General features: G+C 39.7%; 1 protein-coding gene across 7 annotated transcripts in view; it reads left to right on the forward strand.

Annotated features, from left to right (window-relative positions):
- The window catches only part of CACNA2D3 (calcium voltage-gated channel auxiliary subunit alpha2delta 3), a 1,184,653-nt gene that overhangs the window by 657,394 nt on the left and 503,495 nt on the right, over positions 1 to 23,764 (forward strand). For all 7 annotated transcript variants that reach the window (XR_005210766.1, XM_037798412.1, XM_037798419.1 and 4 more), the window contains one exon: positions 1,911 to 1,985. Coding sequence is in view for 6 of the 7 variants with exons in the window: in XM_037798412.1 (XP_037654340.1) it covers positions 1,911 to 1,985 (75 nt within the window). In the remaining variant the exon portion in view is untranslated. The remainder of the gene's footprint in view (positions 1 to 1,910; positions 1,986 to 23,764) is intronic.

A 23,764-nucleotide genomic window follows, 5' to 3' on the forward strand; every position in this document is an offset into this window, starting at 1 on the left:
AAAAATAGCATTTCCATTTCTCAATGGCTAACTTCACAAATGCATAAGTACATTTTTTCTGAATTCTTTATGAGAGGAAGATTAATGCTCTAAGCCCAGTGGAATATAATTTTTCAAATTATTGTTTTTTGTAAGAGCAAAGATTAAAGAGGGACTTGGGGGCTAGAGAAAAGAGACATTTGGGGCTTTGAAGCCCTGAGGTGAGTGGCCTGAGGTCAGATTGCCTGTGTTGGAATCTGGACTCCACCCCTTAAGTCCTCCCTGGTGACTTCAGGTAGGCAAGTTGATCCTTGCTCTGCCTCAGTTTTCCCATCTGTCAAGGGAGAGTGATTGAAAGTACTTACCAGAGAGGTTGTGAAAGATGTTTAGCCTGCCTAGATGAAGTAAGTGCTCAATAATGATTAATTGCTAGTATTTTCAGCATCATTACTCCTACTTGCTTGGTAGACACCTTTGCAGGTAAACCCAGGTGCATCCCAGTTGCTATTGCACAGCCTCAGATCCTGTCTTTTTTCCAGTTGGTCCCCAGGAGTATGTTCAGAGTGAATGTCCCAAGCCTGTCTCTTCATTTCACCTGCTCTTGTTTACAGCCCTGCAATGGTCCCCAGTGCCCACAGACTTAGAGTCCAAACTCCTTGGCCAGACCTAGTTCAAGAACTGGGCCTCTGGGAGATAGTTCTAATCCCTTCCCGCAGGAACTCTGGCTGAGCATTTGGTTGCTAAAGTGGAAACACCATGGTGGTCAATGGGCATCTGCTGTGGGTCCAGCCCTGAGCTTGCCACAGGGAGTACACTGGAGAACCAGACATGGACCTTAATGGTATGGTCCCACCTTGTAGAGAGGATCCAAGCAGCAGGCAATTAGAATTTGGGAGCCTAACCCAGACTTACTATACCAGGAGAAGCTCCCCAGAGGAAGTGGGGAATATGCTATAACCCAGACTGTTAAGAGGAGTCAGGCAGGAGATGCCAAAGTCGGGGCTCTAGGCTGAGGGTTCCAGGCTGAGGACATAGTGATGGAAGGCCTGAAGGAAAAGATGGGATGACTCTAAGGATGGGAAGGGAAATAGGGCTGGCCAGTCTTGAGATTTATGGGGAGAGCTGACAGGAAGAAGCTAGAATGAACAGCAGGACTAAGTGTCCAAAGCCCTGCAAATTCCTGGGAATGTTCATCTGAAGCACAACTGAGAGCTGTGAAAGGGGATTGGCATGAGGCCACATGATCAGATATGTGTTTTGGAAGGACCAGCCTGGCTACAGTGCAGAGAATCAAGCTTAGTGAGAGAAATGAAGATTAGAACACTCAAATTTTCCACTTCCTAGTTGAGAGCTTTGGGCAGGAACAAAGGGTCATGTTGTAGGTGTTCCAGCATCAAAAATAATGGGAAGGCCTGGCATTAACAGCATGTGGAAGGTGGTGTCACTGCTCGTGAACAGTAGTCTTCCCAGAGTGACTGGGGACATCAAGTCCCCCCCATCTTCCCTTCCGTCTTCACTCTTGTGAAATTCACACGTGTTCCTGACCCCACAATGCCAAAGATAGGAGCTTGGATGGTCTTCATAGCCTACCTGGACCATGTGATACTAGTCGCATGCAGAGGGCTCCCAGTGTTTGGAGACCCCCCCCCCCCAGGAGTGGTTGGTTAACTGAGTGCACCCTGACCCCTCCCATGTAACAGCACGTGTTCTAGAAGAGCAGCATGTGTTCTTCAAACAAGAAAGGAATAAATGCTGCTACCTTTGGCATGTAGACACAATTTCTAGAAGCACTCATGAGGAAAGTTGCCTTACGTGAATAAATTGAACCTGTGATTGTGCTGCTTTTTTAGTGTGTATATCCATAAATTATTAATAATACTCTATGAATGCTTTATTAAATGTTTCCTCTTGGCTTTTTCTTCCCTTTGTAGTATAACGAGGAGCTTCACTATGTGGAACCTTGCCTGAATGGGACGTTGGTGCAAGCTGACCGGACAAACAAAGAGGTAGGGGCTGCCACTGGGCAGGAGCCTCAGGGATCAGGGAACAACTATGTCTCCCTCATAGAGAGCTTTTATAATAATTCTGCCCTAAATTTTTAGAAACTCATCAAATGTTTTATCCTTTTATTGAGTTTCTTCAGGACCCATGGTGATAGAATATTTCCTTAGAGGCACAAATAAAATCACAATGGCTAACACTGAGTTCAGATATCTGCTAGTTTGGAAACAATTGCATTGATATATTTTTTCATTCTCTTGCTCCAAGCACATCGTATGTTGACACCACTGAAGAAATAGGGCTCTAGCTGGGATTTCAAAAAAATTGAAACTGACTGTTACATCTCGTGTTGCACTTTTTACAACTTGTTAAATAATTGTTGGGGTAGCTGTTCTTGCCTGTCTTCCTGATTCAAACGTAAGCTTCATGAGGATGGGCACAGTGGCTAACTGACTGCTGTGAGCTTGTGTGAGGTGCTGGGCATGAGCTGGGGAGGCAGGGAGTGACATTGGCACTGTCTTGGCTGCAGGAAGCAGAAATACTGGTTTGTGCATCTCTGATGGAGTGAGTAAGGAGGATTGGGAGAAATTCATTCCAGCTGTACACAGAGCGAGAAGGAAAAATGATGCCAAAGTTAAAATACAAGCTTCAGTTTTATAAGGGAGAAACACCATAATAACCTTCTATTTTATCAGGAAGAAACAAGTATGTTGCAGTTCAGAGGATGAATGTGCAGAGGGAATAGTCACCTGTGGTCATTTTCTAGGTTAAAGAGAGAGTAGGACTGAATAGCTATTTGAAGTAGAAATAATAGCTTAAAACTGCTCAAAATTGATTAATATATAGACATACATACTCAGGAGGCTGTGCAAATTCCAAATAGGATAAACCCAAGTAAATTCATGCCAAAACAGATTATAACTAAATATAATTAGACAAAGAAACCAATCTTGAAAGCAGCAGCCAGAGAGAAATGATGCATTACTTATAGGAACACCAATTTGAATGGCAGCAGTTTTCTCATCTGAGACCTTGGAGACCAGAAGGAAGTGGCACATTTTTTGAAGTACTGAAAGAAAAGGACTGTCAACTCAGAATTCCGTATTAAGGAATGAAGGGGAAATCGACATTCTCAGATAGAGGAAAGCTAGAAGAATTTTTTGCCAGCAAATCTGCTTTTAAAGAATGACTAAAGGAATTTTTCTAAAGAAATGAAATGAAATGATAATAGAGGGAGGTTTGGAACTTAGAAAGGAAAGAAGAGCATAAGAATGTGTAAAATTTGGGGTAAATATAATAGAGTATGCTAATTCTCAGGAGATTCTTAAATCATACTTCATAGTTAAAACAAAAATTATGTCACTAACTTATGTGATGCCTAGCATTTGTTGAGAAATACTTAAGACAATTATATTTAAAATGTGTGGAGGATAAAGGGACTGAAATGTAAGTAAGGTTTCTACACTTCACATGAAGTGGTAAATGCTGATACCAGTAGATTGTGATATGTTTGTATATTATAATACCTAGAGCAACAATTAAGGAAACAATATAATATAATGTGCTCAAAAGCACTATAAGTAAATCAAGATGGAATCTTAACAAATGTTCCAATAATGCTCAGGAAGGAAAGAAGAGAAAAACAGGAATGACAGAAAAAGAGAACAAACAGAAAACAAATAATACACTGGCAGACTTAAACCATAACACATCATTAATTACCTTAAATGTAACTATCTAAACATGCCAATTAAAAGATAGAGATTGAAAAAGTGGGTTTAAAAGCAAACAAAAAAACAAACCATGACCCAACATTATCTTGTCTGCAAAGAAGCTTGCTTTAAATACAGTGACATAAGTATGCTACAAGTAAAAGGACAGACAATGATATACCATGCAAATATTAATTAAAAAATCAAGAGTGGCTATATTAATATCATATAAAGTTGCCTTCAGAACAAAGAAAATTTCTAGAGAAAAAGAGGGATGTTACATAATGATAAAAGCATCAGTCCACCAGGAAGACATAGCAATTCTGAATATGTTTGGCCCAAACAGAATCTCAGCATATATGAAGCAAAAATGGATAGAGCTGAGAAAAGAGTCAAATCCACAGTTATGGTTGGAGACTTCTAAACCCAACATTTAGCAATTGGTAGATTATTAGTCAGAGAGTCAGCAAAAATACAGAAAACTGAGCAACATCATCAACCAATAAGAACTAATTGACATTTATAGAACACTCTACCCAACAATATCAGAGTACACATTCTCTTCAAGCACCCGTGGAACATTTACCAAGATAAAACGCATCCTAGAGGATACTACAAACCTCAGCACATTTTAAATGATTAAACCTATACAGAGTGACTGTTAATGGTTAACTTCATGTATTAACTTGGCCAGATTATGGTGTCCAGTTGTTTGGTCAAGCAAATGCTGGCCTGATTGATATTGTAAGGGTATTTTGAAAATGGATTTATATCCTTAGTGAGTTGATTGCATCTGTAGCTGATTGCATCAACAATCCTCAAAGAGAATGCCCGTAGCAAAAAGGGGAGTTACCTGTTCCAGTCAGTTGATGATCTTAAAACAAGAACTGATACTTTCAGAAGTCAGAGAGAAGAATTTCTGCCTTTCATCAGCAGTCAGTTTCTCCTGCATCCTGGGGAATACAGCTTCATCTTTATTCGAGTTTCCATCTTCTTGCCTGCCCTAAAGAGTTTGGACTTGCCAATCCCCACAGTTATGTGAGGCATGAGTCAATTTCTATAATAAACCCATATGCATATATATATATTAGTAGGTACTCTGACTAATGCAGTATCTTTTCTGATCATAATGCAAAGTAGTAATCAATTACAGAAAGACAACCAGAAAAATCTTAGTTTGAAATTAAAAAACACATGAGTAAATAATTCATGAGCCAAAGAAGAAGACTTAAAGTAGATTTAAAAAAGAATTAAATGAAAATGAAAAGTCCATATATGTGGGACAAAGCTGTTGAATGGAAAATTTGAATCACTAAATACCTACATTAGAAAAGAGGAAAGATCTCAAATCAATAGTCTAAGTTCCTACTTCAAGAAACCAGAAAGGCAGCAGCAAAATTAAAAAAAAAAAGCAAGCAGTAGTAAGGAAATGATAGAAAACAGAAATCGATGAAATTGAAAAAAAGGAAAACACTAGCAAAAACTCAGTGAGAACAACAAAAGTTGGCTCTTCAAAAAAATCAGTAAAACTGGTAAACCTCTAATAAGGTGGACAAAAAGAAAAAGAAAAAAAAAATCACCATTGTTAGAAATGAAACGGGATATCACTGTAGCTCCTGCAGCCATCAAAAGGATAATAAAGGGATGCTATCAATAACTTTACATTCATAAATTCTACAACTTTGAAGAAATGGACCAATTTCTCAGAAACCACAAACTACCCAAATCCAAACACATGAAATAGTTCAACTGAATAGTCCTATAGTTATTTTAAAAATTGAATTCATAATTTAAAAGCTCCCCCAAAAAGAAATCTCCAGGCCCAGATAATTTCACTGGAGAATTCTACCAAATCTCTACAAAGAAGAATTAACACCAATTTTGCACACTCTCTTCCAGAAAATAGAAGAGGAGGAAAAACTCCCCAACTCATTTTATGAGACCAATATTTCCCTGAGAAACCAGACAGAGACAGTACAAAATTGGAAGACCACAGACCAGTATTCCTCATGAATTAGACAAAAAATTCCTCAATGAAATTTTAGCACTTCAAATCTGACAGTGTATAAAAAGAATAATATAGTACTATTGAGTAGGATTTATTTCAGATATACAAGTAAGTCTGGTTCAACATTTGAAAATCAATCAATGTAATCTGTCATATCAACAAGCCAAAGAAGAAAAATCATATTAATGACTCAGAAATTGCATTTAACAAAATCCAACACTCATTCATGATTAAACAACAACAACAACAACAAAGCTCTCAGCAAACTAGGAATAGAAGATAACTTCCTCAAATTGAGAGGCCATCTTTACAACCCTACAGGTATCATAATATTTAACAGTGAAAGTTTGCAAAGTTTCCCTCTTAAGATTGGAAAAAAGCCAAGATGTCTCCTCTCACCACTCTTATTCAGCATAATGCTGTAAGTTGTAGCCAGTACAATAAGGCTAGGAAAAGAAATAAAGCCATACAGATTGGAAAGGAAGAATTAAAACTATCCCTATTTGTGGATGAAATGATTGTCTGTGTAAAAAACCCCAAATATCTACCAAAAAAACCTCTCATGCCCAATAGGTGAGTCCAGGAAGTTCACATATGCAAGATCAATACCCCCAAATCAATTGTATTTCTACATATTAATACTGAACATGTGGAAACCAAAATTAAAAACACAGTATCATTTACAGTTGTTCCAAAGAAAATGATATACTTAGGTATAGTCTTTAAAAAAATGTACAAAACCTGTATATTGAAAATTATGAAATAATGAAAAAAACAAAGAAGACCTAAATAAATCAAGAGACATAATGTATTCATGGATTGCAAAACTCATCATAGTAATAATACAAATTCTACCCAAATTGATCTATAGGCTTTATTCAATTTCTATCAAAATCCTAAAAATATTTTTTGTAGACATAGAAAAATTTATTCTAAAATTTATATGGAAAGCAAGAGACCTTACAATAGTAAAATAATCTTGAAAAAGAAGAAAAAATAGAAGAAATCACTCTACCCAATGTTAAGGCTTGCTGTATAGCTTCAGTAATCAAGACACTGATTTTGAGGGGGTTAGGGGGGTGTTCTAGTTTGCTAATGCTGCAGAATGCAAAACACCAGAGATGGATAGGCTTTTATAAAACGGGGGTTTATTTCACTACACAGTTACAGTCTTAAGGCCACAAAACGTCCAAGGTAACACATCAGCAATCGGGTACCTTCACTGGAGGATGGCCAATGGCGTCCAGAAAACCTCTGTTAGCTGGGAAGGCACGTGGCTGGCATCTGCTCCAAAGTTGGTCCAGAAAAGCTCTGTTAGCTGGGAAGGCACGTGGCTGGCGTCTGCTCCAAAGTTCTGGTTTCAAAATGGCGTTCTCCCAGGACGTTCCTCTCTAGCAAGCTTGCTTCTCTTCAAAACATCACTCACAGCTGCACTCTGTTCAGTCTCTTTGAGTCAGCATGTTTTATATGGCTCCACTGATCAAGGCCCACCCTGAATGGGTGGAGTCACACCTCCATGGGAGTATCCCACCAAAGTCACCACCCACAGCTGGGTGGGGCACATTCCAAGCAAATCTAACCAGCACCAAAACGTCTGTCCCACAAGACCACAAAGATAATGGCATTTGGGGGACACAATACATTCAAACCAGCACAGGGGGACAGAAACATAGACAATGCAATTGAAAATAAAACCCAGAAATTACACAAATATGCCCAACTGATTTTTGGAAAAGGTGCAAAAGCAATTCAATGGAGAAAGCAAATCTTTTTCAACAAATGGTGCTGGGGCAATTGGATATCCATAGGCCAAGCAAACAAACAAAATTCCATCTCAACCTAAACTTCAGACCTAATTCAAAAATGAACTCAAAATGGACCATGGACATACATGTAAAATGTGACTCTGTGACACTTTTGAAAAAAAAAATGAGAAAATTTTCATGAGTTTGATCTACGCAAGGAGTTCTTAGACTTAACACCAAAAAGATAATCCATAAAAGGAAAAATTGATAAAATGGATCTCACCAAAATTTTAAAAACTTTTTCTATGTAAAATACTCTCCTAAAAGGATATAAAGACAAGCTACAGATTGGAAGAAAATATTTGTAAACCACATATCTGATAAAGACTAGTCTCTAGAGAATATAGAAAAAACTATCAAAACTCAACAGTAAAACACAGAAACAAACCCCTCCCCCCCAAAAAAAATCTAATTGGAAAATGGGAAGAAGACATGAACAGACATTTCACTGAAGAGGATGGCAAATAAGTACATGGAAAGATTTTCAATATCCATCAGGGACATACAAATTAAAACCACAATAAGGTATCATAGCACATTGCTGGTAGGGATCTAAAATAGTACAGTCCCTCTGGAAGACAATATGGCAGTTTTGTATCAAATTAAACATGCAGCTACCATATGACCCAGCAATTGCTCTCTTGGGCATTTATCTCAGAGAAACGAAAACTTATGTTCACATAAAAACCTGTGTGCCAATGTTCATAGCAGCTCTATTCATAATAGCCCCAAATTGGAAACAACCCAGATGTCCTTCAGTGGGTTACATAAACTATGGTACTGTCATACTGTGGAATACTACTCAGCAATTAAAAGGAACAAACTATTGATACACCCAATAACTTGGGGTGAATCTTTAGGAAATTATGCTGCACGGAAAAAGCCTATTCCTAAAGAACGCACACTACGTAATTCTATTCACATACCATTCTTGAAATGATAAACTTATAAAAATGGAGAACAGGATGGTGGTTGCCAGTGGTCAGGGGCAGGGCAGGAATTGGGGAGAAGCCAGTAGGGTTATAAATGGGCAACATGAAAAATTCTTGTGAGGGATAGCACATAGAAAAGTTCCCCTCTCCCCACTTCCCAAGTAAAACATTTACTATGATGTTTGAATTTGTGTATTGCTTCTCAATCTCTTCATAGATTCCATAAACACTCATATTTAATTCTCATAGCAGTTGATATTAAGCTCTTTTTAATGGCCTCAACTTTGTGTAACTTTCTATCACAGGGCAGAGCAAAGTGCCCATTTTATAATGCCATGCACATGAGTGGAAGGAACTACATGTTTCTTGTTTATGAGGATGATGACAGTGATGAAATAAAACTGCTAGCAACAGTCTTTCTTACTGGTGCTTAAACTCTTTGGATAAGGCTTTGTAAAGGAAATTCAAAGGAAGAACTTTAGTATTTAGAGTATTGAAAGACAGTGTGAAAAGGCTTTCTTTGTTGAATGTGATCATTAAATTTTGGGGCTCATGACTGATCTGCTTTGTATTTGAATCTATATAATAAAGAGCTGTTTTACTAGGAAAAAAGATCCATAACCTGGTTGTAACATTGTACAATAGTTTTGCATCATGGAAGTGTACACGGTAGAGGTAGAAGTGTCTCTGCGTCATTTCTCACAACTGCATATGAATTTATATAAAAATTAAAAAGTTTAATTAAAATTAATTCTAAGTATATGAGGAACACTTAAAATGGAGCTTTATCAAATTAATATGAATAGTCAAATGCTTGTTAGGGTGCTTTAATTTTAAAAATTGTAATGGTTGTAGTTCAGTTTCTAAGGGCAAGAAGTTTATGTGTTTTTGCTCTGTGGGTCTTCTTATTTGGAGAAAATCTCTGAAGACACAGCATTTATTTTTCTTTGGTATCTTAGGATATTTTGACAAAAAAGTGAACTTAATTGGCTAATGTGAACAAATTTTCATTTTTATCATCAAATTGGTTTAGTTCCTGTACATTCAGGGCTCACTTACTGGCATATGACAAACTCATAAGAAACATAACTTCCTATTCCTTTGGTGGAAAAGTCTGCATACAGGACCTCAAAACCTAATGTGAGGAATCAGCCCTCTCTCCAGCTGTCTCCCCTATTTGTGTTACCTAGTGTTCCAGTTTGTTAGTGCTGCCATCATGCAAAATACCAGAAATGGATTGGCTTTTACAAAGGGGGTTTATTTGGTTACACAGTTACAGTCTTAAGGCCATAAAGTTTCCAAGGTAAGGCATCAACAATAGGGTGCCTTCACTGGAGGATGGCCAATGGTGTCTGGAAACCTCTGTTAGCTGGCATCTGCTCCGGAGTTCTGGTTTCAAAATGGCATCCTCCAAAATGTCTCTGTGTCAGCTTCTCAGGACAGACTCTGGGCTGGTACCTCCAAAGCATCAGCAAAACACTGCTTTCAATGGCCACCTTCAAATGTCTCTGTAAGTTGCAGCTCTGAGTTCCTCCTATTTGTGAGCCCTTTGTAAGACTCCAGTGAACTAACCAAGGCCCATGCTGAATGGGAGGGGCCACACCTCCAAGGAAACATTAAATCAGAGGTCACACCCTAACCAAAGGTGTCACTCACAGTTGGATGGGTCACATTTCCATGAAAACAACCTAATCCAAAGGTTCTAACTTAATCAACACTAATACGTCTGCCCCCACAAGATTGAATCAAAGAATATGGCTTTTTCTGGGGGCATAATATATACAAACTGGTACTTGTGGACTCAGATTGGTCCTGCTAGATCAGGGCCCATTCTGGATCCACAGGGTGTAGCAGCCCAGCCAGCAGCCTCGTTTAGGTGTCTACACCTAAGGCTAGGAGCTCGGCCACTGTTATGCAGAAGGAAAAGACTCTAACAACCAGGCCAGTTTTGTACGAGGAGGTTGCCCAGTAGAAACATGAACAAATAAATGAATTAATGCATAAATGGATGAATGAGCCACCTGGGCGAGGATTCTGGTGATTTTTTTTTTTTCATTTAAATAGAAGATCTGTAAAACATTGAAAACAAATAGCATGAAACTCTTTACTTTAAAAACAATTCTGATAACATATATACCATAAAATTTGCTACTTTAACCATTTTTAAATGTACAGTTCAATGGCATTAGTATCATTTACAATGTTCTATTGTCACCACCATCCATTACTAAAGCACTTTATCACCCAAAACAGAAACTCAGTACCCGTTAAGAGTTAACTTCCCATTTACTCCTTTTCCCCAGCCTCTGGAACCTCTATGCTGTTTTCTGTCTCTATGCATTTGCTTATTCTAGATATTTCGTGTAAGTGGAATCATACCATTTGTCCTCTTTTGACTGGCTTGTTTCACTTAGCATAGTATCTTCAAGATTCATCCATGTTGTAGCATGGATCAGAAAGAATTTCATTCCTTTTTATTGGCTGAATAATATTCCATTGTATGTATATACCACGTTTTGTTTATCCATTCATCAGTTGATGGACACTGGGTTGTTTCTGCCTTTTGGCTACTGTGAGTAATGCTGCTGTGAACGTTGATGTTCATGTATCTGTTTGAGCCCCTATCTTCTATTCTCTTAGATATATATACTTAGGAGTGGAATTGCTGAGATGTGTGTTAATTCTGTGTTTGGCTTTTTGAGGAACTGCAAAACTGTTTTCCACAGTGGCTGCACCGTTTTTACATTCCTGCTAGCAATGCACAAGGGTTCCAATGTCTGCAGAGACTCTCCAACATTGGTTATTTTCTGTTTGTTGTTGTTATTGTTTTTAAATAATAGTCATCTTAGTGGGTGTGAAGTGGTATCTCATTGTGGTTTTGGTTTTCATTTTCCTAAATGGCTAATCATGTTAAGTATCTTCTCATGTGCTTATTGGTCATTTGTGTATCTTTTTTGAATAAAGGCTATTCAAGTCCTTTGCCCATTTTTAATTGGGTTGTTTATCTTTTGTTGTTGATTTGTAGGAGTTTCATCACATTTTAACATAATCAGAACAATTTGAATTAGATTCTGGGTGAAATCATTAGATTCCAGGATTGGTAATCCTCACCTGTCTCTCTAGTTCAGCCCAAATCCCCAGAATTGGAACCGTGAGCCCATTTTCTCATATTCCTCATGTAATGGGGATGGGGTATGACCTTCTGTATAAACCTGTAGAGAACTGGCAGTACTATCATTGACACTAGGCTTTCGTCCTCTGAGTTAAATCATTCTGCTGGAGTGTGCCAAATCCTTTGGCATGTTACATTCTTTGATCAGAATAGTTGCTTGTATCTTGACAGGGTCTTATGACTGTTAAATATCTGAGACTCTTTCCTATTGACACATTTTCACCTTGCATCCATTTCCCTGGTGGCCATTATGACCTCCAGGAAATGAAAGGGCCTGAGAGGGCTCCTAGAAGGTGGCAACTGGGATCATTATGTCATTTACTTTCAATCCACTGAAAGCCAAGTCTGGTTCCACAATACTCAGGTGACCCCCTGAAAACTCAGAACTTTCATTTTGATCATAGCACTGTTTGATAAAGTTCATTTTTTAAAAACAGCAGCATTTGAATGGAGAGTGAGGGATCTCAACTAGTCTTAAAACAGGAGAAAATTTAGGGTGAATATGTTGACTCAGTCAAACTGAGCTGTCCTGGTTCACGTATTTCCTGTGATTTTTCTTAAAATAGCCCATTGCACACCATCCCTGATCAAGTAGTCTCTAGGTTCTATTAAATTTTTGTTTTTGCCTTTCAAAGGTATGGGTTACTGTCTGGACAGAGTTTTGCTTTGCTCTTTTATGTACCAAATCAACTTACATTTTTTCTTTAAGGAAAAAGAAACCATGACAAATTGGGTGAGGCTGGAGTTCAAATATAGAACTCAAATGAGTAAACTCTCATCCTAATCTACTTCAGACCTACTGAACCATCAGACCTTAAAATGAACCTTTTTGTGGTCTCTATGGCTGGAGTAGAGAGGAAGAAACGAGGAAGGAGAGTGATATGGTTTTTCTCTGGTTTTATAATGAAGATGTTCTGAAATCCAGTGAATTTCATGGCTCTGTTTAAGATTCATTTGCAAATATTTGCTGCAAAATCAACTGATCTTAACTCTCATCTTGCTTAGCAGTTTTGGTCTTTTCCTGTGGGTTCAGGGACACTGAAACTCATGAACTAACCGAACTATACATTAGAGTTGCTGGATTTTCCCCAGTACTGTTTTCTTCCAGCCTGGGCTTTGTCAAAGGAGGAACCTCAGATTCTAGAACCTCCTATATCCCACAGCCTTGGGGACTTCCAGTGTATAGTCTGCCAGTGATACAGAGGTGAGGAGTATGTGATGGTCCCTAAGCAGAGAGTAGCTTTCTCCGGAGCGGAAAATGTTGCTTGCTCAAGTGCTGAGGGAGACAAAGTTTGCAGAGAGAACAAGCTCTAACCCACTGTTAATCAACTCAAAAGTAATAAAAGATAATAAGAATTGCATTGGTTTTTAAATATCATGAGTACATAAAAAAATACATAGAGAAAAATTGGAAACAATATAAAAGTGAGTGAGTTGTTCTAGATCCAATATAATTTAACACAATACAGCTCTTAGCAAAAATACAGTAGTTCTATATATATATATTGCCATGAAAGAGTAACGATGATGTATAGTTAGTTTTAAAAAAAAGTAAGTTGCAGAATAGTATGTTTCATGGTTTCTGTTTTGCTTACAGATAGATGGATGAATGGATGGATGGGAGGGAGAGAGGGAGGGAAAGAGGGAAGACAAAACATCTTCTAGAACACATACCGAACTGTTAAGGTAGTCTCATGGAGGTGAGGATTCAGGAGTTATATTTGATATATTTCTCCATTTTTAAATCTTTAGCCCAGTATACTTTTGCAATAAAAAATAACATCTTAAAAAAATAGCTCCCTATTCTTGAACTTAATACAAGAGTTTTTTAAAAACTATTTCTGTAGGTGTCTGAATACTAAGCCAATTGCTTTCCAATGATTGTGGGCCCTTTCTGCTAAGATTCCTTTGCTTTTCAATGGAAAGCAGTATAGCCACATTTGAAATCCAGGCTCTCTTTTGACTTAAATGAAGTAGAAAGCTGCTTTGTTATGTGGATTTAAATGACACATGATGCAAATTATTTACTAATTCCTTTTGTAGTAGTTCGTAGAGCTCAAGGTTGTTACCAAAATGGTGACATAGGGACTGTTCCTATGGGAGATGTGTTCCAGAAACTAGGCTCAATTACTTCCTTCTTTATGTTATATTTATTTGATCAAATTCATTTGTTTTAAAATAACCAAACTACTATTGGGAAACTATCTAGATTAACTAATATGAACCAATACTTAGTTTGGGTTAAAACTATTAACGTAGTCCAAAAAATCTTTTGTTACTCTCCACTTCAGTGTAGTGTATTAATTCTGAATTCCTATTGGGTCTAGATGAGGGGTCAGCAAAATTTATTTTGGCAAGTCCCAGATAGTAAATATTTTAGGCTTTGCTGGCCATATGGTCTCTGCTATAACTATTCTACTTTGCCTTTGCTGTTGAGGTAGCCATAGGCAATATGTAAATAAGTGGGCATGACCGTGCTCCAATCAAACTTAATTTACAAAAATAGACAGCAGGTCAGATATGGCCCTGGGGCCATAGTTTGCCTATCCCTGATCTATACTGTGGACAAGACTAGGAGGAGAAGTCTGTCATTAAATAAAGAATTTATACAAGACTCAAGATAGACTCTGCTTTCTGGAAGAGGTATGTAGAAATTGTAGTTGAGAGTATGAGTAGACTGGGTAATATTCCTTTACTCTTCTCATTTTAACTCTTTTAGCAAATAAGAGAGTTTGGGCTAAATTTCTACCTTGGACTGCTCCTCTACCTTGAATAGACTTGTCAATTAACTGATTTCTGATTTCTTTGTTTATCTGTGGTTAACCTGAAGGCAAGAAGACATGGATGTATGTTGTAAATAGAGCTGGATATAAAAACAATAATATTATCAATAATTAATACAGAACTTTACAACTTAGAAAGTACTTCTCATTTGTTCTTGTGATTGTTATAATTCTTATCCCCAGTTTATACCTCTATAGACCTGGCCGTGATATATATGATCAGCTGAGTGGACAGATGAATGAATAGATGGAGATGCTGAAAGAGCTTACTTGACTTGCCCAGGGGCAAACAACCAATAAGTACAGAACTACTTCATTAATACCCATCTTAAAATTCCAAATACTATCCTTCTATTATCCTTACTCCCTAAGCACATAGAGTTATCGTTCTGACATGGTTCAATACCACTTCATTCTTCTAAGTCTTACACTATAGAGTAAAGCTTAATTCAGATTTATGTTTTAGAAGAGTACTATTGAATATAATATACAGGTAGTGTTACGCAATAAGGTATCCTTTCAGAGCTGGGGTGTCCACTTTAGTAGAAAGGACACAGCCACTTGTTTGTATGAAATATAAATTGAAGGATAATCCAAAAGTTTGTTCATCAGTTCTCTTTATGTGGGAATCCATTGAGTTCTTTATCTTGGACTTTCCCATGACTATACATTGACAGGTCTGCTGAAGCCTTGTGTGCCTGTGTGTGTGTGTGTCCGATCCTCCTTAATTCCAGAACTCAGCTAATGGGGAAACGAGTCGAGCAAAAAGCTGTCCTGTGATGGTGTCTGTGCCCACTGCCATCTCCTCCCCAGCCAGGAGATCCTGTGGAGTCTCCCCTTTGTAAACTTTGTTCTCTGACTCCCATGCTTTCAGTGACAATGTCTTGATTTGTCCTGTGATAGCTGACTGGATCCCACATCCCATCAAATGCAGAGACTGTCCACTTCCCAAGACTTCTTGCCTGATTCCCCATCTTGATGTCTAAAGTTTGGTGGAGTTTTGGGGTAGCATTGATGGAATCAGCCAGACCCCAAGACCCCACCCAGGGAGTAGTTGTGTTCCCAGATGTACTGATATCCCTTATCATAAATGTTCACACCTCAGTTACCCATTTAGGCTACGGTGGAGGAGCAAAGCTATTTACTCTATAGTGGATCCTTTGGATTTTCACTCAGAGCTTTTTACTCTTATTTGTTACCCAATTTTAACCAATTTGGTGATTAACCAACAATGAAGGAAAGAAGTTGGGTGGGGGGAGGCAAGAAGAACTATCCTGAGACATGTTTCACTTTCAGTGTCCCTCATCCTATAGAGTAGTGCCACCAGATGCCCAAACAATAAACCTGCAAACCATCATGGCTCCTTTCCTCAATCTCCAGGTTCCACTGATTCTTCCTTTTCAGTAGTCTCCAATCATCCCCACAACTACTTTTCCCTCCTCAGTTCCATCACCATCATTTCCCCCATGCATCTCTGCATTGGTCTCCATGTGGAGCTCTCTGGAGTCCTGGCCTCCAATGGTATATCCCTGGGCTGAAGGCCAAGGGCCCTGGTGAAGCACAGAGCTGCTTGTGGGACTGTGCTGCTAACATTCCTTCACTGACTCTTGGTTGCTCTTAGGGTAATGGCAAACTCCCTGTTAATTACTAAGGGGCCCATGTGTACCTGTTTTCCCCATGTATACCTGTTGTCAGGGTCTTCATTTGTTTCTCCGTTGTCCATCTGCACTCTAACCTGAAAGTCCACTCCATGGGCACTCATGCTCTGCATTTTATCATGGCTGCATCTCTTATCAAGGTGTTCAGATATCCACTGATTAAATAAGTGAGTGAGAGGATAAAGGAATATTGGATTTCTCATTCCACTATAGTTTAAAATGGAGACCTAAGGATAACAAGAAGAGCTAGAGGTAGGCAAACTGACAGCCAAAAAAAAAATGGTTGCTGACAGCCTGATATTTTAGATAAAAATAGCCTGGTGAACGCAGAGCCCAGCAGCCTAGGGAGTCTAGGATTTTGGTACAAGTTATACCAATATACATTTATCCCATTAGAGTCAATGTTCAGCATGAATTTTGAGTCTTTGGGGTGAACTGAAATTCTGATCTATTTTGGAGAGAGGGAGGTGGGTACTTTCAGAGTCAGAAATACCCAACAGTTAAGCACAAAGTTAACATAACTGAGTCCTGGTACTTTGAGCAGCTCTGTGAGCTGCCCCTTCCCATTCACAGGACAGGATTTAGTAGTGCCCCCAAACCCCTATCACATAAGGGCTCTGGGAGGATTAAATGGGGTAACAGCTTGAAGTCATCTCAGCAAATGTGAGTGATTGATTATTTACCTAAGGAATAATGATTAATATTGTTTTCTTAGGAAGTGTTTTATCCAAAATGGTTAACATATAGAAAGATAGAGCAAATAAAGGTAAACTTTGGTTTTACTAGGAAGCCCTTTTCAAGTCCATATCTTCCCAGGAAGACGGGCACTTCTGTATTGGGTTCCCATGTGCAAACATTGTCATCCACCTTTCCACCTTTCTAATGGAAACTTGCCCAAACCACTAAGCTAGAATGTGCTTAGTTAGTAAATGATAATGAGAATTTTACTGTAGAGTGTGGCAGAGAAACAGGTCAGCACTTTGATTCACATGTATTTCCTTGGCTCTTGGTAAATAGAACACTCTCTGAGTAAAATGTGATAAAATTGCCCAGAATATGTAGCTCAGAGACTTGTTAAAATAATTCCGTTTGTGAGGATAGTTACAAGGCCCTGGGTTTTAGTGGACAGTATCTAATATCTGAGAAACCCTGTCTTATACTAAAATCCATGCTATTTTTATGGCAGGTGCCTCTGATAGGAAGATGTAGAAAAAAGTGGAACTGGCAAAGGGCCCCACCTGCCCTATTGAGTTGCTTTCCGATGCAGCCTCTTGGCCATTCTATTTATAACTGCCTTGAACATTGTGAATATGATCAAGATACAGGAAAGAAATCGTGCCATCCCCTCACGCTCCAGTTGCAAAGCCTCATATACCCTCTCCTTTCATTTGGTCATCCCAGACTCGGCGGGAGAGGGAATCAAGCCCTTGAGTCTCATATTTCATATAGGAGGAAATGAACCTAGGGTGACTTTTTCTCAGAATAAAAAGCTATTAGGAGGAACCACATTAAACTGCTATTTTTGTAACTCAAAAAATGGTCAAATTTTGGCAATTTCTTGTGAGTTTAAGCTGATAGTTCAGTTTCTGTTAGATGTTGCCATGGCCAGTCTCTGGTATTGAGAGGCAACCTCATGTAGAATACACTCGCCTGCGCACTTCCGATTTGGTTGGACTGTGGGCTTGATTATAGTGAGCTGCGCGTGGGCCTATATGAGTTTCTGCTTTTCCTTCCTGGTGCTTCAATCAAATAAAGTAGTTAATAATAATAATTTTTTTAAAAAAAGCTCTGGCAGCCAAAACAATGGGCTTTCATATGCAGATTACCCCATCAATGTGGGAAGGCAGCTTTGTGGCATTCCGTCTAACTTTAATTATTTCTGAGGGATTAAGGCTGTTGCTTTTGCCAAACTTGATTAAAATGAGCTATGAGAAATCACCGAGGGCTTTAATGTCACATGATTTCACTCTGCGCCTGTCCCTTGGGTCTAGGTCTGCACGCCAGGACTCGGGGTGTGTGCCTCAGCTGCCATCACTGAACTTGGGTAGGATCATTCAGATGCCAGGCCCAGACCCTACATTTTTCCCTCTGAGGGCCCTGGTAGCATAATACAGCAGGCAAAGGCTGTCTACAGCTCCAGAGTTCGCAGATGTTTAGTTGCCAGGAACACTTTTGGAGCTGAAGGCATGTCCCTGGAAGGTGCTGTGATCTGCTTTGACCCTTGCCTGTTCTGCAGCCTGAAGAAGTGTGTGATCCTAGGGGACGAGGTAAACTGGCTTGGGTAGAAAGCTGAAACACCGTGGAAGGAACTGTGTTCAGCTTTGCTTCCTCCTGCCTGAGCCATCTGTGCTTTCCTCGCAATTTGTTTGGGTCATGCTGTTAATTCAGGAGCAGTCTCTTCTCCATTAAACACATCCACTGCACAAAGCAGCAGGTATTTTTCTTGTGTAGATGCTTCTTATTTTTAGAGAGATGTTCTTCAATAGGTAATGCTTAAAAGATTTGCCTTAAGTCTAACAGCTTTCTTGGGTATTTGCTGCAAACTCTTGTTGGATTGACCTTGTTTAACAGCTAGCTGAGATTTAAGGGGAGCATCTAGCACAAATCAGCGTGACCTGGTTGGAGCCGATTTCTCATTATCATTCCACAGAGGGGGTCAGAAACTACATGCCTGGCTTTTCCTCAAGGAACAGTTTTGAGAACTACAAACTGCCAAGAAACCAAGATAATGTGGTTTGCTGTGAGGCACCAAGGGAGCTGACTTACGAATTGAGCCTCCTGCTGTACTTGTTTCTGGCTTTCCTTCCTCACCACTTGTGACTGAGCCTCCTCATTGTGTGTACATGTAATGAGCCGTGTGGAAGCCGAGGTCTTGGGAGAGGCCTTTCACCAAGTACAGCACGTGACGCCTGGAAACACCCAGTCCTTGCACTCCCTGCGATGCTGCACTTCATCTCCCTACTCAAAAGTTGCACTTCATCTCCCTACTCAAAAGTTTCTTCACTTCAACCCCATTTTCACCGATAATCAATTTTTTTGTGATGCCTGGATCATGTACCCAAAGTCTTGCTCACGGAATAGTATGATCCAGAGCGGCTAACCAAGATCACACCTGGCACATGTTAATCATTGACACATAATGCCGGATGGGACTCTGTCACGTTTGACGAATACCCTTTGACAAATATTTTCTACAAGAATGACCAGAACTTGAGTAAGCCTCGGAATCCTACAGACAACATTTTAGGAAATATAGATTCCTGCACCCACCCCCAAACCTCTCAGCCTGAAGCCCTGGGATGTTTATAAGAATCCAGGGGATTCTTTTACAGCCAGTCACTGACTTATTATTAGACCCCACTGGGATCTAGCACAGCTCCAAATTTTATATTCCAGTCACCCTACAAAAACCTCTACTAATTCTGCTAAGGTTTGTTTGAATGTGGAGGTTTTTTGAGCATGTTCCCTCTGGTCTCTCATTACTACTGTTAGTCAGGCCTGATTTCAATGTTTCACTTGTTTCTGGAGTTAAAATATTAAGTATTTTCTTGGTTGTCAGTTATCTTCTAAATCTCATTTTTTCCCCCAGGGTCTGACACAAACTAATTTTAAGAGCCAGCACATCAAACTAATATTGTACCTAGTTCCCAGTGAAGGAAAATACTGTTTCTTATTTTAGCCTTTCACTATACTGAAAAATTAATCCAAGCGTTGCAGAACACTGGTAGACATTTATGTAGACACAAAAATGTCCATGAAGGAGACATCCTCTAATATAGCTCCTGGCTCTTGTCCCAATGTCTTCCCTAAGCCACACCTGTAGCAGGTCTGGTTACATAATTTGCAGGGCCCAGAGGAAAATAAAGATGCAGGCTCCTTGTTCAAACATTATTAAGAATTTCATTATTAAGGTGGGGCAATTGCAGGGCATTAGGACGAGCACGGGGCCCTCTGAGCACTGGGCCCTGAGTGATTGCCCAGCTCCAAGTCCTGTGAAACTGGTTGCTATTCTTCCCGTCTGGATTTGAACTCAAATTTATTAGGTTTGATGATAAATACTTCTCTTTTTCTACCTGTTCATGAAAGGTTATCAAAAGAGTATTTAAATAATAATAAGATTAAAGAGGCCTGTATTATGGTAGACTCAGTTTTAAGGTGCTGTCTTTATTATTATTTTTTTTTATCCAGAGTAAAGTTGTTTCCACTTCACTTGTGAGGATGTGAAACTTTATCTAACCACTTTACTCACAGCCTCCACCCTCCCGACCCCCAAAAGGACCCTGAACTGGGACCCTTGAAAAAACACTGACCCCCTAATCTGGGATTGCAAACTCGGGTTGAAGCAGTGCAGTGTCTGCTGTTGTTTAGACATTCCTATTGTCTAAGGTTGAAGGTTTTTGTGGGTGGTCCCCCTCTGTTCGGTGTCACTATCAACAAATGTGTGGAAAGAAGAAATAACCGGAGATGCGGGCAAGCTTCAATGAGGTCTGCCTTAATTGGCGTGGCAGTTGCATTTGTAGCACAGGCAGAATCAATTATGGATCTGGGCTCAGAGACAGTAGGCTCTGCTGCTCCAGAGAGAGCTCTTGGAGAGGGTCCACGGAAGAGGAAGATGCACTGCTCTGGCATCCTCCTAAACAAGGCTCCAGGATGGCTGAGTTCTCCAAAGAGCTCTCCCTCAACTGTTTTTCAGGTCTTTTATTTTCCAAGAGTTCCTCCTACTTGTGAGCTCTTCTCCACCCCATCTTTCCAGTCCCTTCTGAGGGACTCATAGGAGATCTGTTTGGCACATTTGAAAAGAAAGAGAATTTAAAAGTCATATGTAGCTCTATTATCAGAAAGAACCAACTCTAATATTATTGTGTGTACCTGGAAGGCTTTCATTTATCAGACAAATGTGCTTTTAAAAAGAATGTTGGACTATAACTTATTTAATTGCCTTTTAAAATTAACAATAAATTGTGATAACCTTTCCAGACCTTGAAATTTTCTTTTATAGTATTTCAGGTTGCTACAAAGTGTTCCAGCCTCCTTATTGTTTCCTTTCAGTGTTTTTGCTATTATAGACAATGCCACAATGAGTACCATTTGAGTTTTTATTTTAGTATTTCTTTAAGAAAATTTGTAGAATTTGATTTGGGTCAAATATTATTTAAATTTTGTACACAACTATTGGAGTTTTTGTCTTGGGCCAGGTACCACCAGGACATTGGGGTATAGTGGTGAGCAAGACTGACCAAATCCCTTCTATCATGGAGTTGTTAAATTCTGGACTTCAAATCCCATCAATGCCAACATTCACAACTCTAGCTCTTTGGGCTATCTACCTGAACTCTCAAGCTTCTTGTGTCCAAAATCATGCTCCTGGTCTTACCTTCCAAATGTGCTCCTCCCTGTCATCCTTACCTCAGCAAATAGAAATCCCAGACCTACAAGGCTCAGGCCCCAAATTCCAGCACCGTCATTGTCTCTTCTCCTTCCCTGGAAACTCCAACCAGACTGCCAGCAAGTCCTGGCATCTCTACTTTCAAAAGAACTGGAATCTGAGCAGACCTCATCCCCTCCACCACTCCCATTCTAGCCGCCCCACCATCCTGTTTTCCCTGAATGATTGCAGTAGTCCCCTACCTGCTGTCCCTACCTCCACCCTTTGCCACCCCTCCCCACATCCAGTCTATTCTCCAGCCAGAAGCCAGAACCATGCTTTATCTCTTTAAATTCAAGGTCAGATTTCTTCCCTTCTCTGCTCAGCATTCTGCAGTGGTTCAGGGCTTGCTTAGAACAAAGCCAAAGCCTGTTGAATGCCCAGTGAGAGGCTATGTTACTGTTACCCCTCATCTCTCCTTGTCTCCCGCCCATTCCCACCGTACTGGCTCTCTCTCTCTTCCTTGGACACACTGGGCTCATTCCCATTGTAGGGGAACTTGTGTTTCTTGTGTTTGAAGGGCTCTGCCCCAGGTATCCATGTAACTGGATCCCTCATCACCTTGGGTCCCTGCTCACATATCACCATTCCCGACCCCTCTAAAACTGCAGCCACGTTATCCTCTTTCCCTATATTATATTAATCCAGAGTACTTGCCACCATGAATTATGTCTTGTACTGAATCATTTATTGTCTATCTTGCACATTAGAATATGAGCTTCATGACGGCAAGAATTTCCACCTGGCACATAAAAGGGGTTGTATTAATTTCTGACAAACTCAGTGGTTTAAAACAACAAAATTTTATTCTCTCACAGTTCTAGAGGCAGAAGTCTGAAATCAAGGGATCAACAGGGCCACACTCCCTCTGAGGGCTTCAGGGAAGAAGCCGTCTTGGGCTCTTCTAGCTTCTGGCAGTTCTTGGTGTTTCATGGCTGTGTTTCGTGGTGTCTCCGCTGCTCCAAATCTCTCCTTGTAGGGACACCAGTTATTGGATTTAGGGCCCACCCTAATCCAGTATGACCTTATCTTAACTTGATTGTATCAGTAAATTCCCTATTTTCAAATAAGGTCCTGTGGGCAGGTCCTGGGAATTAGAACTTCAGCATAGCTTTTTTGGGGACACGGTTCAACCCACAACAGTACTTATTAAATACTTGTTGAGTGAATTGAATAGATACAGAAATAAAAAAGTAAGCGTTATGAAATAATAAAACTGAATAAGGTAGTAGAGAGTAGATTAGTGAGGATGGGTGGGGTCAGGAAAGGCCTGTTTGAGGAGGTGCTATCAAAAGGAGGCCTGCACAGGAGAAGGCATGTGCAGGACCTTTTCAGAGGGGGGGTCGAGGCCATGCCATGGGCCATTCTGAGGAGTTCACTTTCCATATAAAGAGCTCCTGGAAGCCAATGGAATACCCTACCTAAGGGGTGACATGATGTGATCTACAATTTTTGAAAAATCACTTTGAGCGCTATGAGGAGAATGGATCAAGTGACCACAGAGAAGGGTCTTTCTCAGAGTCTAGGTACATGAGCATGGTGGCTTGATCAGGATGATACTGTTGGAGATGGTGAAAAGTGAATGGGTTTGGAACCTGTTTTGGAAGTAGACTTGGTCATACTTGCTGATGAATTGGTTTAGACATAAGTGATTTGCCTTTCAGGGGACTTTGCTAATTCAGTTGGTCATGTATTGGGGTGTCCAAATGCTGGAAAGATTGACTTTTCCTGGTGTTGAAGTTTTATTCAAGTGCCCACATCTCAGATGATGATTACAGGCAAACATTAAAGTAGATTAGTGTGGTGAACTTTGATGGACTGTGTAGTGGGTCTCTTCTTTGCTCCCGAGGAACATGTAGGGTTCCACCCAGAATAGGAAGCAAGGGTAGTACCAGGTGGAAGAAGACAAATCAGGATGGGCCATAGCAGCCACCAAATTCTCCTTAGAAGTGGTAAGATGAGAGGAGGGGTTTAGAAAGTAATATGCTCTGTGTAAAGAAGGAGAAAAAATGGAAGGAGAGGAGGGTCTTAAGGAGTGACCGAGGAGGAGGGTGTGACCCTTTGAGGAAAGAGGTTATCAAGGGACCTTGAATGGACCAGATATGTGAAAGGACATTCTAAACTGTAACCAGCTATACAGATACAAATTGTTGCCTTTGTGATTTTTTTTTTTTTTCTGGGAATACCTAGTTAAAAATAAATGCATAGTAGTGCTTATTTCACTAGCACTTGAGTTTCATATTCATGGGTTAATATTAGAGATAACCTCAGAGACCAACATACTATTTG

The sequence above is a fragment of the Choloepus didactylus genome, chromosome 1 (assembly GCF_015220235.1).
Source record: "Choloepus didactylus isolate mChoDid1 chromosome 1, mChoDid1.pri, whole genome shotgun sequence".
NCBI lineage: Eukaryota > Metazoa > Chordata > Mammalia > Pilosa > Megalonychidae > Choloepus > Choloepus didactylus.